The sequence below is a fragment of the Sus scrofa genome, chromosome 4 (assembly GCF_054392235.1).
Source record: "Sus scrofa isolate SSC_HxYL_T2T_F1_AM1 chromosome 4, Sscrofa_HxYL_maternal_Yorkshire_Landrace_v2.0, whole genome shotgun sequence".
NCBI lineage: Eukaryota > Metazoa > Chordata > Mammalia > Artiodactyla > Suidae > Sus > Sus scrofa.
Window position 1 is genome coordinate 87,017,046 of NC_139386.1, and position 18,300 is coordinate 87,035,345.

The window sequence follows — 18,300 nt, forward strand, 5'->3', positions numbered from 1 at the left end:
AGTCTGATTTATTTCCGCTGCGCCACAACAGGAACTCCTCATTCTTTTTTCTGTGTGTGTGTCTTTTTAGGGCCACATGTGTATCATATGGAAGTTCCCAGACTAGGTGTCAAATCGGAGCTGTAGCTGCAGGCCTACACCACAGCCACAGCCACAGCCATAGCCATGCCAGATCTGAGCAGCATCTGCAACCTACACCACAGTCACAGCAATGCCAGATCCTTAACCCACTGATGGAGGCCAGGGATTGAACTCACATCCTCATGGATACTAGTCAGGTTTGCAACCCACAGAGCCATGACGAGAACTCCTCCTGGAGTATTTATCATTCTGTTTCCCTATTCCAGGCAAAATGTTGTCAAGTTTGGCTCAGCTACTGTTGTCTGGATCATTCGCTTGAGATGCAAATTCTGGACTCCAGCCCCAAAGATTCTGATCCAAGAGGTGTGGAATGTGCCCAGGAATCTGTATTTCTAATAGGTGATCCGGGTGACCCTGGTGCAGGTTATCCAAGGACCAGTGTTTGGGGACCACCACTCTACCACACACCATCTCCTTACATCATCAGTCACTGAGAAGGGGCTGTACCCCAGATGTAACACTCAGCACATCCCTAGGCTCCCACTTGGACCCACTGCCCTGTCCAAGCCATGTGCCTCTGAGCTCTGCCTCCCCAAGAGCTCCTCGGCTATCCTTCTAAAACATCACTTTGCACCCATTTGACTCAGCCAGTGTTTATTGGGCACCTACTATAGGCAAGGCATAGAACGAGGTGCTGGGGGGCGGGGAACCAAGACAAGAAGGCTGGGCCTCACCCTCAAGGGGCTCACAGTCTAGTGGGAGAGAGAGACACACACACACAGGTAATCAAAATAGAAGGCAGAATGAGGTGAGTTCTCTCTAACAAAGGCAAAACCAATGGGGGAGCAGGGAGCCAGGTCAAATGTGCCTGAGCAGATCAGCATTTGATGCAGGGATTGGTGCTTTGGCTTGTCCCTGGGAGGTGGGAAGGCTGGGGGGTGGGGGGAGGCTGAAGCTGAAGAAGTGGTCTGAGGCCAGATGGTAGAAGATCTTGGTTAAGTGTCATTCTGCAGGCAATGGTGAGCCATGGAAGGTTTCTGAGCAAGGGAGTGACATGATCTCCTTTCCTCAATTCTCAATGCTGTACTCTGTGATTAGCTCTATTGCTGTTAACTTCCCTCTTTGGATTTGCATCCTCTCTTAGTCTCAGGGCAGAAGATCTCCAGACAGACAGACCTTCTAGGGCTGCCCAAAGCTACAAAGTGGTGGCCTTAGGCTAGGTCAATTTAGAGCTCACTTAACAGCTTTGCATCACCTCCACAGAACAGGAAGGGCAGCTTTCTAGAACCATTTGAAGAGAAAGGGACAGGGCACAAAGAAGGTTCTCAGTAAACTTTTGTTGCCTAAGCATGGCATGGATAAGGTGCAGAGAAAATGAGAGCACAAAAAGAAAATGGTGGAGAGATGCAGGTGACAAAATTAGCATCATCCAAACTAAACCATCTCCCAGTGTACTTCTGGTATAATCCTGCTCACTGGTTGGCTAGATCCTGGAGCCTGATTCACTGGTATCAGTAGGTGGGATCTCTAAGATCTCTACACATAGAAGGTTATCTGCCAACACCTTCCCTGGGCTCCTGTTTAACTATCCAGTGAGGAGGGAGAATGGCGCCCACACCCACCGGGGCTGCCCCAGCCTGAGAAGGGATGCGAGGCCACTGCGGTCCAGGTGGACACAGCAATGCTGGTCAGTGAGGGCTCCCCCAGAACCTCCACACCAGCCGAAGTGGGTGCCTGGGTGGAGAGGGGTGAAGTAACAGCTGGGTTACCCAGAAGAAAGGCTCCCGGGGAGCTGGTGTGCACCTCGGGGCCCGACCCAGCGGGGCCCCCGCCGCTGTTGCTGATGGTCCACAGGCACGGGTAGGGGCTGCAGAGACACAGAGAGAGAGACAATGCTTGATGACAGTCCAAGATAGGATTAGCACCCACAAGCACAAACCCAGTGCTGGAGGGGCACCAGTCCAGGAAGACGGCATCTGGCCACGACTTCATTTCTAGCTCTGACACAGATTGGCCCTGTTTCTACAGAGCAGCAGCAAGATGTAGCAGAATAAGCATAGGTGTTCATGAACATAGAATAAAACTGGTTGTCCTACGACCTGCATTTTGATGCTGGCCCTGCCACTGGCAAGTTGCTCAGTTTTTTGGGGTTTTTTTTATCTTTTTGCCATTTCTTGGGCTGCTCCCGTGGCATATGGGAGGTTGGTTCCCAGGCTAGGGGTCTAATTGGAGCTGTACCTGCCAGCCTATGTCAGGGCCACAGCAAGACGGGATCCAAGCCGCGTCTGCGACCTACACCAAAGCTCAGGGCAACGCCGGATCATTAACCCACTGAGCAAGGACAGAGTTCGAACCCGCAACCTCGTGGTTCCTAGTCGGATTCGTTAACCACTGCGCCGTGACAAGAACTCCCAAGTTGCTCAGTTTTTGAACAGCATTTTCTTTCTCCAGGATTCCCTTGCCACTTGTGTAAATGGGCAGGGTGGTGAAAGGTGAACATTTGGGCAGTATGAACTGTAAGATCTCTCAAGGGCCAAGAGAAGCAATGCAGCCTAATAACCAGGACACATTGGTGTCAGAAAACCTAGGTTTGAATACTAGTTCTGCCACTTTTTAGCTCCATGACTTCGATCAAATTATTTAATATACGAACCTCAGTTTCCCCACCTTCAAGATCTCAAGTGATAGGAGCTCCCATTGTGGCTCAGCAGAAACAAAGGTGACTAGTATCCATGAGGATTCAGGTTCGATCCCTGGCCCTGTTCAGTGGGTTAAGGGTCTGGTATTGTTGTGAGCTGTGGTGTAGGTCAAAGACACAGCTCGAACCTGGTATTTCTATGGCTGTGGTGTAGGCTGGCAGCTGCAGCTCCAATTTGACCCCTAGCCTGGGAACTTCCATATGCTGCACCCGCGGCCCTAAAACAAAATAAAATATTCTCGTGTGATAATTAGATATAAACTTAAAGATATCTTTATGAGGATTAAATAAGAAAATGAGTATGTGATGCCTAACACATATCACACATTCCAGGTTTCTACGTGTCAGCTATAGTCCCTGGTAGAAAGGCTGGGGAGCCGGACCATTTTTTGGACTTATTTTACAGCACTGGTTCACAAACTTGACTGTGCATTGGACTCAGTGAGTTTTTAAAAAATACTGACACCTGGGCTCTACCCGCTGAGATTCTGATTTAATTAATCTGGCATGCAGTATTATTGTTAATAATATTTGATGTAACTGAAAATATTCCAAATATTATCATTTCAACATGCACTCAATATAAAAAAATTCTTAATTATTTTTTTTTTTTTTTTGGTGTGTGTGTGTAGTCAGTCTTCAAAATTCTGTCTGTGTGTTGCATTTTCAGCACATCTTAGTTTGGACCAGCTTCATTTCAAGGGCCCTGGAGCCAGAGGCAGCTGCTGGCTGTTGCATGGAATAGCACTAGACCCTCTGAGGCCACAGCAACTTTAGCATCAAAATTATCAAGATCATAGTTTACAGCAACATCAGGAATACCTGGAATCAGAATCTCAGAGTTCCCATTGTGGCTCAGTGGGTTAAGAACCTGACATAGTGTCTATGAGGATGCAGTTCAATCCCTGGCCTCAATCGGTGAGTTAAGGATCTGGTGTTGCTGTAAGCTATAGCATAGATCATAGATGTGGCTTGGACCCAGTGTTGCAGTGGCTGTGGAGTAGGCCTGCAGCTGCAGCTCTGATTCAGCCCCTAGCCTGGGAACTTCCATATGCCACAGGTACTGCTGTAAAAAGAAGGGAAAAAAATGAATCTCAAGCCCCATCCCAGACCCATTAATCAGACTGTGAAGCTTCACAATATCCCAGGTGATTCTAATCCACATTAAAGTGGGAGAAGCCCTGCTGTGGATCAAAGCTTTATGTTTTCCTAACTTTTTATAGACCTGCTAATAAATAAGTCTTCTAACACCTTCCCCCCCACCAAACATAAGATGGGACATCTTTTAATTTTGAATTTTTTCGACCATCACAAAATTCTGCATATCTGTGTTGAACAGTTCACATGTATGTTACCACTTAAAAATTATAAATGGAAAACGAAAAAAAAAAAAAAAAGGAGTTCCTGTCATGGCACAGTGGTTAACAAATCTGACCAGGAACCATGAGGTTGCAGGTTCGATCCCTGGCCTTGCTTAGTGGGTTAAGAATCTGGCGTTGCTGTGAGCTGTGGTGTAGGTTGCAGACGCGGCTCAGATCCCATATTGCTGTGGCTCTGGCATACGCCGGCAGGTACAGCTCCAATTAGACCCGTAGCCTGGGAACCTCCATATGCCGTGGGAGCGGCCCTAGAAAAGGAAAAAAAAAAAATTATAAATGTTTCTACTCATAAAACATTTTAGTGCTTTTTCTAACTTTAGTGCTCACCCTAACTCTACAGAATACCTCATATTATTTCCATGTTATAGATAAGAAAATTGAAGCTCAGTGAGGAAATTGCCCAAAGTCACAAAGTCAATAAGAGGTAGAACTGGAGATCAAGCCCACGCTCATCAGGTTCCAGGCCCCTTCCTTTGTGGCTCCACCACATTGATTTCACAAGCCAGAACTGAATGCAGATCTCTGGTGTGAGAGTTATGCCAGAGGTCCTACAAGCTACACATAGCCCTAATGACTGGACTGAAGCCAGAGCACTCAAAATCTGTCCCCTTGTTAGAATGAGCAGTTTGTGAGGAAAGAGAGTCAAGGGTCTTGAATTTTCAGTGCATATTTGTACTTTTTCCCTTCAGTTGCCCTGTATTCACCATCTATCTGCTGTCATCACAGTTCACAGTATCTCTCACTGGTTCAAGACAAATGATTCCAGACCATGATATCTTTTCCCTTTTAAAAATAAAATACCAAAAAAATGTTTTTAAATAAAATAAAATAATAAAAGTCCAAAGCTTCAAAGGAAAGAGTATGTAATGGAGAAGATACTTTCCCACCACCCTTTCTCCAGGAGTGAAATCTTGACCCTGGCATTACTTTGACTTCCTAGTGGCTTAGAAGTCAGGATGATGCCTAGACCAAGCCACCCCAGAAAAAAGAATGAACTGGAGTCCCCAATGCTAAAGTAAAGCCCCAAGACCAATGAGTGAGTTGCTGGTGTTGGTCTTACCTAGGCCCTGGATTGATTGGTCCGCTGGTGTGGGGTACAGACAGGATGCTGGCGTGGGGTGTGGAGGATAAGGAAGTCCAGCTGTCAGCTCCAGAGAAAACTTGCAGATTATTGCTGGAGCTTTCTATCAAATTCACTTGGGGGAAATAACAACAGTTCAGTTGATGGAGCATAGAAAACATGTAAAGATGGTGACCAACATCATTATACTAGGTCAAAATAGAACCAGGGCCTGTGCTACACATGCCAACAGTTTGTGAGTACTTTATGAAGGAAACAGAAAAAAGAAAGGAACTTGGATTTATTGAATGTCAACCATATGTCACATACTATTCACTTTTTAATCTTCACATCTTCTCATCTCCGTTTAATAGATGAGGCTCAGAGGGGTGAGATGACTTGCCCCTTATGACACAGATCTAACTCATGTCCCCACAGTCACTTCTCCTTTAAAATGGGCCATGTCATCATCTCCTCAAGATAAGTCCAAGGGCCATCAGTGTCCCAGAGGAGATTTCCAAGGACCAGGAGCTATTTTTCTCATCAACCCCAAGGAAATTTAAACATCTCAAAAATAGTGTCTTCTATGTCTTTGAATCTCCATTTGCATAAATAGTGTTATATATAATAGAAATGAAGGAAGGGAAGAAGGAGGGGAAAGAGGAGAGAGAGGAAGAAGATGCTGTATATCCCTGGCCCAGTCACTCCTTTTCATGATCTACCACTTGCAACTTTCTCAGCTCTTGCATCCCCGACCCCTCCCTGCTCCCTCTATGCTCTGTTCCTAAACCATTCCCCAGACAACCCAGGCTCTCTCTTCCTTCTGTGTCTTTGCCCATACTGCTGTCTCACCAAAAATGGCCCTCACCTCTGCTGGTGTCCCACATCATCCATCTTTCACCCTTGCCCCCTCCCACCTCTGTCCTTATCTATTCATTCTTCAAATCTCAACTTAAACAAATGTTAAGCCCTCCGGGTAGACCTAGCCACTCTTTTTCCTTCATTCATATGGCACCTTGGCTTTTGTGTTTTATAGACTTTCTCAAACTTTAATGTGCATAAGAATCACCTGGGGATCTTGTTATACTGCAGACTCTTTCAGAAGGAGAACCTGAGAGCCTACATTTCTAACAAGTTCCCAGTTGCTGCTATAGGTCCAAGGATCACATTAGAGCTCTCACTCTATTGTATTAGGATGAATTATGTATGTGTTTGTGTAGTCTTGGGCTTCTCCAGAGAAGAAACTATACCTTAATCACCTTCCTATCCCTCTGCCTAAAAGAATGCCTAGTGCACAACAGATGCTCAGAAGACGTGTTTTGTGTGCTAACCATGGGAAAGAACCAAGAAGTAGAAAAGAACACTGCTCAGTTTCTGAAATCATTAAGCTACATTTTCTCCCTTCCTGGCAGCACCTGTCATGGTTGCTGGGAGTGGCAGGTGATGGGGCACAGGGACAGGTAGGTGGTGACCAGCAAAGTTCTCTGCAGGTACTGAGCTCAGGGTGTCTCTGAGGCTGGAATCTTCTTTTTTTTTTTTTTCTTTTTAAGGCTACACCTGGGGCATATGTAAGTTCCCAGGCTAGGGGTTGAACTGGAGCTGCAGCTGCTGGCCTACGCCACAGCCACAGCAATGAGGGATATGACCTATGCCGGAGCTTGTGGCAAAGCTGGATCCTTAACCCACTGAGCGAGGCCAGGGATCGAACGCACATACTCATGGATACCAGTCGGGTTCTTAACCCACTGAGCCACGAGAACTCCTTTTTTTTTTTTCCTGAAGCTGCAATCTTAACACGCTCCTCCGTCTCCCATGACATGAATTTTACTAATTTGTTTCATTTAGTGTCAGTCTCCCCTTATGAGATTAGAATCTCCACCAGGGGAGAGTATTAATCTATTTTGTTCATGGACAAAACCTGGCATATAGTCAATCCTCCTTAAGTATTTGTTGCATGAATAACTCATGAGAAATCAACCCTTGATTTCATATCTCCCTTCCTCCATTCAAATCTAATTATCGGGCAAGGTCTGGGCTTACACAAGGCCAAGGTAGACAAGGAAGCAGTCAATGAGAAAGAAAGTACACAAACAATGGTGTCGACTTCAAAAATAACAGACTGCAAAAATTATCAAGGTTGGGTTTGCATGCCTCCACCTGGATGTGGAGTGATCCAGTGTCCCAGAGACCTTCCCAATAGCTCTCCAAAACTGGGATGGGTATTCCCTGGCCTGAGCCATGCACAACAACTGTAGAGAAGAACCACATGAAGGCAGTGAGCAGAGGGTCTCAGAGCCCCATGACTTAGCTTTTAGAGATGCAGCTGAAACTGCTCAGTACACCAGTACCCTGGGAGGAGTCCTTTCACACCCATTAGAAACAGACACCGGGAGTTCCCACCATGGCTCAATGGTAACAAACCCAACTGGCATTCACAAGGACAGGGATTCAATCCCTAGCCTCGCTTAGTAGCTTAAGGATCCAGCGTAGCCATGAGCTGTGGTGTAGGCTGGCAGCTACAGCTCCGATTCAACCCCTAGCCTGAGAACTCCCATATGTGTCAGGAGCGGCCCTAAAAAGACAAAAAAAAAAAAAGAAATAGAGACTGTCTCTTCGTTTTTGTAATTATTTCAAATAATTGTAAAACATTAATAAGGTTGTAACCATATAATGAACTATTAGTATATAAAATTAACAAAACATTACAATATTAATATACAATAATATTACTTATATTAGATGAAAGGGATTCTGTCTTCAGATACTTCTTTTTACAAGCTGTTTATCCATTTCTCACCATCACCCACTCTCACACCCCCAAGAGTTTAATTAGCAGAATCACACACCTGAGGGAGAATGGTTTCTATGCATGTAGGCAGAAGGATAGGGAGCCTGGCGGTGGTGTCCTCGGAGGCCAGGATAGTGCTCACAGCCGTGGTGGGTGTGGGGAGCAGACAGAGGCAAAGGAGTAGCATACTGGTAATTGCCATTTCCTGCTGTGCACATCCCATCCGAATTGGATAAGATCCAGCCTCCCACTAAAAGAGAAAATGGAAGACACAGAGACAGATTCTTGTGAACTTCCACACCAGCCACTTTGCATAGCTATGTTTTTGTGTGAACGACACATATTGGCCTGTGTGGAGTTAGACCTTCACTGCCACACCCCCTCCATGTTAGCAGCAAAGTTGGCTTCCTTGGAGATGGACAATAGTCCCCTGTCAGTTTAGAAAACCTCTTTAAAAATACTGGAACCAGGAGTTACCACTGTGGTGCAGTGGGTTAACAATCTGGCTTTTCTCTGTGGAGGTACCTTTTCGATCCCTGGTCCAGCACAGTGGGTTAAGGATCTGACACTGCTGCAACTGTGGCATAGGTCACAGCTGCAGTTCGTATTCTGTCCCTGGCCCAGGAACTCTCATATGCCATGGGTGCAGCCAGAAAAAAAGAAAGAAAGAAAGAAAAAAAGGAAGAAAGAAAGAGAAAGAAAGAAAGAAATATTGGAATCACAGCTATGTAAAATATTATTTGAATATGTAAGTTAATAGCAATGCAAAAGTTAAGCTGCTTATGACTTAATTGGATTAAATGAAAAGTCAGTCTAAGAAGGGGGTGTTAGATGTATATATAACTCACTGATCTACATTACTAGGGAATGTTTAATTTGGTTACCCAGGAAAAGTGAAGGCCTCTGTTTCTACCCAGTGGAAAGGTGTCTTCAGTTCTCATTCCAAGCAAGAGGAGACATGATGCCTCCCATTGCCACCCCACAAAGAGGATTCTGAAAGCAATAGAGAGGGAACTGTCAAGCACACCTTGATGACAAAAACCTTGCAAACAATTTTGGAAAGCTGGAAAACATCGCAGAGAAATATGTTTGTGAATGACCATCTCATTTGATGAAGAAAAATGTATGAAAAATTTAATGCTCCAATATGATTTTATATACATTCTATTATGATTCAACAAATAAGGAATATAAGGAAATTGCCTCAACATAATAAAGGCCATATGTTCTAGTTCTGTGAAGAATGCCTTTGGTAATTTGATAGCAATTGCATTGAATCTGTAGATGGCCTTGGGTAGTATAGTCGTTTTGACAATACGATTCTTCCAATCCAAGAGCATGGTATATCTTTCCATCTGTTTGTGTTGTCTTTGATTTCTTTCATCAGCATTTTATAGTTTTCAGAGTATAGGTCTTTTGTCTCTTCAGGTAGGTTTATTCCTAGATATTTTATTCATTTTGATGTGATTGTAAATAGGATGGTTTCTCTGATTTCCCTTTCTGGTCTTTCATTAATAGTATATAGAAATGTGATTTATTTCTGTGTATTAATTTTGCAGCCGGCAAATTTGCCAAATTCATTGATGAGTTCTAACAGTTTTTTTGGTGCTGTCTTTAGGGTTTTCTAAGTATAGTATCATATTATCTGCAAACAATGATAGTTTTGCTTCTTCTTTTACAATTTGGATTCCTTTTATTTCTTTTTCTTCTCTAATTGCTGTGGCTAGAACTTCCAAAACTATGTTGAATAATAGTGGGAATGTTTTCAATTTTTCACCAGTAAGAATGATGTTAGCTGTGGGTTTTTCATATATGTTTTTTATTATTTTGAGGTAGGTTCCCTCTATCCCCATTCTCTGTAGAGATCTTAATTATGGTGCATGATCCTTTTAATATATAATTGGATTTGGTTTGCTAGTATTTCATTGAGGATTTTTGCATCTATGTTCATCAGTGATATTGGTCTGTAATTGGTCTGTAATTACCATTCTCCAATTAATTGAAAAAGATACATATAGCAGCACTATTCACAATAGCTAAGACATGGAAACAACCTAAATGTCCATCGACAAATAAATGGATTAAGAAGATGTGGTACATATATACAAAGGAATATTACTCAGCCATAAAAGAGACAAACTAATGCCATTTGCAGCAACATGGATGGCGCTAGAGACTCTCATACTAGGTGAATTAAGCCAGAAAGAAAAAGACAAATATCATAAGATATCGCTTATCTGTGTAATCTAAAATATGGAAGAGATGATCCTATCTAAAAATAATAAACAAACAAACAATAAACAGAAACAGAGCATGGCCAAGAAGAGCATACTTGGGGTTCCTAGGTGGGGGATGGGAAGGAGTGGGAGGGATGGAAATTTTGGGTGTTTGGGAATGCAAACTGTTATATTTGTAATGGATGGGCAGTGGGATCCTACTGTACAGCACAGGGAAATGTGTGTGACTGGGTCACTTTGTTGTACAACAGAACTTGATGAAACAGTGTAAGTCAACTATAATTTTAAAAACAATAAAAAATAAAATAAAATTTTTAAAAAGGCCATATGTGACAAGCTCACAGCTAACATCATACTCAATAGTGAAAAAAACTGAAAGCTTTTCTTCTAAGATTACAAACAAAACAAGAATATCCACTTTTACCACTTCTATTCAACATAGTAATGGAAGTCCCAGCCAAAGAAATTAGGAAAAAAAGAAAAAGAAAGAAAAGCCATCCAAATTGAAAAGGAAGAAATAAAATTATCTTGTTTGCAGATGACACAACCTTATATGTAGAAAACCCTAATTCCACCAAAAAAACTGTTGGAACTAATAAACAAATTCAGCAAAGTTGCAGCATAGAAAATCAGTACACAAAAAACCAGTTGCATTTATATACAGTAAGAGTGAACAATCCAAAAATAAACTAAGGAAACAATTCAATTTATAATAGCCTCTAAATAAATAAATAAATTACTTAGGAATAAACTCTATCAAGAAGACAAAAGACTTATACACTGAAAACTTCAAAACATTGATAAAAGAAATTAAAGACACAAATAAATGGAAAGACATCCTATGTTTGTAGATTAAAAAATTTAATATTATTAAAATGTTCATAATACCCAAAGCAATATACAGATTCACTGCAATCCCTATCAAAATCCCAATGGCATTTTTGTTAGAAATAAAAAAGCAATACTAAAATTCATATAGACTCTAAAAACTTCCAAATAGCCAAAGCAATCCTTAGACAGAAGAACAAAGTTGGAAGCCTCACACTTCCTGATTTCAAAACACATTCCAAAGCTACAATAATCTCAATAGTATGGTACTGGCATAAAGACATATAGACTGATGGAAGAATAGAGAGCCTAGAAATAAACCCCCACCCATGTGGTCAAATAATCTTCAAGGAGGGTGCCAAGACTACATGATGAGAAAAGAATAGTCTCTTCATGGAGTTCCCGTCATGGCTCAGCGGTTAACAAATCAGACTAGGAACCATGAGGTTGCAGGTTTGATCCCTGGCCTTGCTCAGTGGGTTAAGGATCTGGCATTGCCATGAGCTGTGATGTACGTCACAGAGACGGCTCAGATCCCATGTTGCTGTGGCTCTGATGTAGGCTGGCGGCTATAGCTCTGATTTGATCCCTAACCTGGGAAGCTCCATATGCTACAGGTGCGGCTCTGAAAAAACAAAACAAACAAAAAAAAAGAATAGTCTCTTCAGCAAATGGCATTGGGGAAACTGGATATCCACATATTAAAGAAGTTGGACTTATATATTACACCACATAAAAAAATTTTTAAATAAATTAAAGACAAATATGATCTGAAACTATAAAACTCCTAGAAGAAAACACAGGGTGAAAACTTCATAAACTGGATTTGTCAAGATCCTATAATTTTTTGGATACAACATCAAAAGCACAGACAACAAAAGCAAAAATAGACAAATGGGGATCTACATCAAACTTTACAACTTCTGTAAAGCAAAAGAAACAACAGATTGAAAAGGAAAACTCTGTGATGGAAGAAAATATTTGCAAACCATATAACTGATAAAGGATTAGTGTCTACAATACACAAAGAACTCCTACAACTCAACAACAAAAACAAAAACCCCAATTAAAATGAGCAAAAACTTGAATAGACATTTCTCCAAAAATATACAAATGACAAGTAAGCATATGAAAAGATGCACATCACTATTCATCAGGGAAATGCAAATTAAAACAAGATATCACCTAATACTATTAAGATGGCCATTATCCAAAAAAACATAAAACAAAGCAGAAACTAACAAGTTCTCGTGACACATGAAAAAAAATGCTCATCACTAATTATTAGAGAAATGCAAATCAAAACTACAGTAAGGTATCATCTCACACCAGTCAGACTGGCCATTGATAAAAGGTCTACAAATAACAAACACTGGGAAGAGTATGGAAAAAAGGGAACCCTCCTACACTGTTGGTAGGAATGTAAATTGGTGCAGTCACTATGGAGAACAGTATAGAGGTTCCTCAAAAAACTGAAAATAGAGCTACCAGGTAATCCTGCAATCCCACTCCTGGCATATACCTGCAGAAAGCTGTAAATTTTTTTTTTTGTCTTTTTTTTTTTTTTTTTTTTGTCTTTTTGCTATTTCTTGGGCCGCTCCCGCGGCATATGGAGGTTCCCAGGCTAGAGGTCCAATTGGAGCTGTAGCTACCGGCCTACGCCAGAGCCACAGCAACACGGGATCCGAGCCGAGTCTGCAACCTACACCACAGCTCACGGCAACGCCGGATCATCAACCCACTGAGCAAGGGCAGGGACCGAACCCGCAACCTCATGGTTCCTAGTCGGATTCCTTAACCACTGTGCCACGACGGGAACTCCCAGAAAGCTGTAATTTGAAAGATACTTGCACTCCAGTGTTCACTACAGCACTATTTATAACAGCCAAGACATGGAAGTAACCTAAATGCCTATCAACAAATGAATGAATAAAGATGTGGTGTACACACACACACACACACACACACACACACACACACTGGAATGTTACTCAGCCATGAAAAAGAATGAAATAATGCCATTTACATGACAACATGGATGGACCTAGAGATTATCATATTAAGTGAAGTAAGTCAGACAGAGAAAGATGAACATCATAAGATATCACTTATATGTGGAATCTAAAAAAAAAAAAAAAAGACACAAATGAACTTTTTTCCAAAACAGAAAGAGACTCAAAGACATAGAAAACAAACTTATGGTTACCAAGGAAGAAAAGGGGGTGGAGGGAGGGATAAATTAGGAGGTTGGAATTAACATATATACACTGCTATAGATAACGAACAAGGACCTACTGTATAATGAAAGGAACTATATTCAATATTTTGTAATAACCTATAAGGGGAAAGAATGTGAAAAAGAATATATGTTTAACTGAATCATGGTGCTGCATACCTAAAAGTAACACAATATTATAAATGTACTATACTTCAATAATAATAATAATAAAAGAAAAAATAATAAAATACCTAGGAATATATATAACCAGGGAAGTAAAAGATCTGTACTCAGAAAACTAAGACACCAATGAAATAAATTGAAGACAGCACACACACAAAAAATGGAAAGATATACCATGCTCATAGATTGGAATAATTAATATTGTTATAATGACCACACTACTCAAGGCAACCTACAGATTCAATGCAATCTCTATCAAAATATTAAAGACATTTTTTCACAGAACTAAAAGAAATAATTCTAAAATATGTATGGACATATAAAAGACCCCAAATAGCCAAAGCAATCTGTAAAAAGCAGGACAAAGCTGGTGGCATCATGCTTCCTTATTTTAGCTATACTGAAAAGCACAAGTAATCAAAATAGCCTAGTATTAGCACAAAAACAGACACATAGATCAATGAGACAGAAATAAACCCACACTTCTATGATCAACTAATCCATGACAAAGAATATTCAATGGGGGAAAGATAGTCTCTTCAATGGTGCTGGGAAAACTAGACAGATACCTGCAAAAGAACCAAACTGGACTACTTTTTTTTTTTTTTTTTTTTGTCTTTTTGCCATTTCTTGGGCCGCTCCTGCGGCATATGGAGGTTCCCAGGCTAGGGGTTGAATCGGAGCTGTATCCACCGGCCTATGCCAGAGCCACAGCAACGCGGGATCCGAGCCGCATCTGCGACCTACACCACAGCTCACGGCAACGCCAGACCCTTAACCCACTGAGCAAGGCCAGGGATCAAACCTGCAACCTCATGGTTCCTAGTCGGATTCATTAACCATTGCACCACCACGGGAACTCCTGGACTACTTTCTCACACCATTTACAAAAATAAACTCACAGTGGATTAAAGACTTAAATGTAAGACCTGAAACCATAAAACTCCTAGGGAAGAAAACAAACATGGGCAGTATATTCTTAGACATTGGTCTCAGCAATATTTTTTTTTTTTTGGACTTATCTCCTCAGGAATGAGAAACAAAAGTTAAAATAATCAAATGGGATTATATCAAACTAAAAAGATTTGCATCGTGAAGGAAACCATCAACAAAACAAAAAGTCCAGGTCTCTTGTGGCACAGTGAGTTTAGGATCTGGCACTGTCAATGCAGCAGCTCAGGTCACTGCTGTGGTATGGTTTTGCTCCCTGGCATGGGAACTTCCATGTGCCACAGGTATGGCCTAAAAAAAGAAAAAAAAATTGAAAAGTCCACCTGCTGAAAGGGAAAAGACATCTGCAAATGATCTAACTGGTTAACATCCAAAAGAACTCATACAGCTCAACATGGGAAAAAAAATAGACAACCCAATTTAAAAATGAGCAGAGAACCTGACGAAAGAACCTGTCATTTTTCCAAAGACATACAGATGGCCCACAGACATATGAAAAGATGTTCAACACCATAAATGATCAGATTAATGTGAATCGAAACTACAATGTCATTACCTCACACCTGTCAGAATGGCTATTATCAAAAATACAACAAATAACAAGTGTTGGTAAGGATGTGGGGAAGATGGAACTCTCACGCACTGTTGGCAGGAATGTAAATTGGTACAACCACTATGAAAAACAGTATGGACTTTCCCCAAAACATTAACAATAGAATTTCTGTACAGTTCAGCAACTCCACTTCTTAATAGTTTTCCAAGGAAAAGAAAAACACTAATTGGAAAAGATATATGCACCCCTATGTTCACTTCAGCATTATTTACAATTGCCAAGATATGGAAGCAACCTAGGTGTCCATTGATAGATGAATGAATAAAAAAGATGTGGTATGTATTCACAATGGAATATTACTCAACCACTAAAAAAATTAAATCTTGCCATTTCCAACAACATGGATGGACCTAGAAGGTATTATGCGAAGGGAAATAAGTCAAATAGAGAAAGATAAATACCGTATGGTTTCACTTTTACTTGGAATCTAGAAAACAAAACAAATAAACAAACCGAACAAAGCAGAATACAATCATAGATACAGAGAATAAACAGGTGGTTGCCAGAGAAGAGGGAAGTTGGGGAGGAAATAAATAGGTTAGAGAGATTAAGGGTTACAAATTTCCAGTCACAAATGAGTCATGGGGATGAAATGTACAGCATGGGGAATATAGTCGATAATATTGTAATAACTTTGTAGGTGACAGATGGTAACTCGACCAAAAAACAAAACAGAAAAGTTTTTTAAAGTGCTTTTCTGAGAGCTGCTTCTCTTTATGTGGCTTTACTGCTGCTTCTGGGATGAAAGATGGATGAGGTTCAGGGTAAGGAAGGAGTAAAGAATTCCATAGCTAGAAAACTGCAGAAGGAATCCTAGCAAACCACTATAATCCAGACATTCTGATACCACTGGCCCTGAGTTACTGTTGCAGCTTTAGAGGACTTGCTCCACCATGGGGCCTCCCCTCTGATCTGAGTCATGGAGAGAGTGGTACCCTGTCAGGACCATCCAACCTACCTGCAGCATCCAGGTGTATTACTATGACTCTCCCTGCAGCTTTCCAGTCAACAAACGCAGAATCTTCCTCATAGGCAAAGCTATAGCCTGCCTGAGGTATTCCAATGGTGACCAACTCAAATATTAGTGAGTGCTAAGATCAGGGGAAATCCAGAACAGAGAGACAGGAGTGGAGGGTAAGCGTAGGAGATACACACAGAATGTACTTTTGTGAGCGCTTTCTCCTCAAACAAGTTTAAGAAATTCACTATTTCCATTCTTTTCTCCTGCCTAGAATGTGTTTAGGCCCCCCAGGAATACTGGTTCTCTCTGGAATTCTTGCAAGGGCATGTACTTGTTTTGAGTGGAGGAAATTGCATATTGGGTCTTTTTTTGTGTTTTTTGGCCGAGCCTGCAGCACATGAAAGTTCCAGGGCCAAGGATCACACCTGTGCCGCAGCAGTGACCAGAGCCACTGCAGTGACAACACTGGATTCTTAACCAGCTGCACCACAAGGGAACTCCCTGATAGAAGATTTGGGACAAGCCAGAAGCAGTCACAACAGGTGAAAAGTCTGAGTGTGGTGAAGATGCTCCTAGGGTAGCGCCAGGTGCCTCCCACCCAGTGTTCACCCAACTCACAGTGAGAGTAAGCCACATGCTGGCTCTCAGAGATAGCTTCTGGCACATCTTTGAGGTGGTTCCTGAAAGAGAACAAAAGTGCACATGGCTGTCCAGCTTATAACACAAGCCCAACATACAGGATACCCGAGATTTTCTCTGGAGAACAACACGTTTCTTAGAATCAGAAAATCAAACTCCTTTTTTCCTGAAAGCTATCGTCTTCCCCCTTTCTCCCTCTCCTACTTTATCTACTTGTGCAATTGTTCTCTGAATTGCTGTTTTACAGTCACTCCAATATACCTTATTTATAGCTAACCCTGTTTAGCTGGATCTTCCTAGTTTGTGCTCAGTGTTCCACTGGACACAATTCAAGCAACAGTAGCAACAGCTGAGATAAGACTTCAGGACACAATCACATCTGTGATATGCTAAATCGACCAATGATCCTGTGAGAGAATATTACTGTGCCCATTTTGAAGATTTAAAAAGTGGGTCCTAGAAAGGTAACCTGACCTATGCAAAATCAGACAGCCAAGAAGTGGAAAAGCTAGGACTGAAGCCAGAATCTCTCACTCAAAGTCCTAAATTTTTTTATTATACCACTTTTCTTATCTGAGAAAGCTATATCTTCTACATCATCAAAATTAAATCAACTATTGACAGGACAGAACCCTGCAGCATGTCATTGAAGATATCTGTTCATTCATCTCGAGCTTTAAGATGAAAAGGCAAACTTAGACCGTTATAGGAGTTATTGTAAAGATTTGAAACACAAATAATAAAATCTGAACACTTCAAAGCTAATGTCACATCCCCAGAAGTCTCTGACTTCTCTCAGGCCTAAAAGAGATGAGCCTTTCATCTTTATGAGTTGCTCATATGAATTACTCACCTTTCCTAGGTGAAATCTAGCTTTTAAAAAAACTTATTGAAACATACTACTCAGAGATAATTGTGGGAAGGACAGAGTGAATTATTAAAATTTTTAATTACCTATTTTTTTACGTGTGGTTGTTCTTTTAAGGACAAAACATTGCCAGTTCAAGGTTCTCCTGGGCCACTCTTATAAAGAACAGGTAATTATGAGTTTGATATATTTGGCTGATTTTGTTAGCCATTGAATCGAATGTTGAAAATATTTTTCTATCAAAGGAAATGTAAGTGCTACTAGTGGGTTCTTTGCAAGATGATTATAAATTTCACATTGGCAGAAATCATAAGGTTTTACTGAAATTTCTCTACTCACCTTTCCTTGGCATCCAAGAAGGCTTTGGCAAAAGGGTTGTACTTGATTTTGAGAGCAGTTATCTTGCGTTTACAAAGACAAGAGGGGTTAGTGAAAGTAGAACATGCATGGGCAGACAGAACACTTTATCTTCACCTGTGAATTTCTATAAAATCAGAATAATTCTCTTTTTTTCTCCCTCTCCCTGTTTCCTGTCTTACTTCTGCATTAAATCACTATTGCACTGTCCAGAAAGAAACATTTTATTTTTACATATGGTGGAAAGGGCGAATGCAGTATAAAGTGAGCAAAGAACGGTCAAAACATTAGAAATGCACAAAGCCTGCTGTGCCAAGCCTAGCATTCATTCTATCATTCATTCATTCATTCCTTTTTTCCAACAATTGAACACCTACCATGTATTGGTTTCTTTTCTAGTCACCGGGACACAGAGGAAAGTATACAGGAAGGATCCTGC

At 41.2% G+C, this 18,300-nt stretch overlaps 1 protein-coding gene across 2 annotated transcripts in view; it reads right to left on the reverse strand.

The window, feature by feature from the left end:
* Positions 1-769: 769 nt before the first annotated feature.
* TBX19 (T-box transcription factor 19) overlaps positions 770-18,300 on the reverse strand; it is a 36,273-nt gene continuing 18,742 nt past the window's right edge. Inside the window, exons 3-7 of one of the 2 annotated variants that reach the window (XM_085022467.1) lie at positions 17,844-17,905; positions 16,616-16,677; positions 8,065-8,256; positions 5,219-5,354; positions 770-1,948 (exon numbers count right to left, since the gene is read on the reverse strand). In XM_085022467.1, the coding sequence (XP_084878593.1) occupies positions 1,663-1,948; positions 5,219-5,354; positions 8,065-8,256; positions 16,616-16,677; positions 17,844-17,905 (738 nt within the window). In that variant the 3' untranslated portion in view covers positions 770-1,662. The remainder of the gene's footprint in view (positions 1,949-5,218; positions 5,355-8,064; positions 8,257-16,615; positions 16,678-17,843; positions 17,906-18,300) is intronic. The other variant, XM_001928456.5, reaches the window with a different exon arrangement.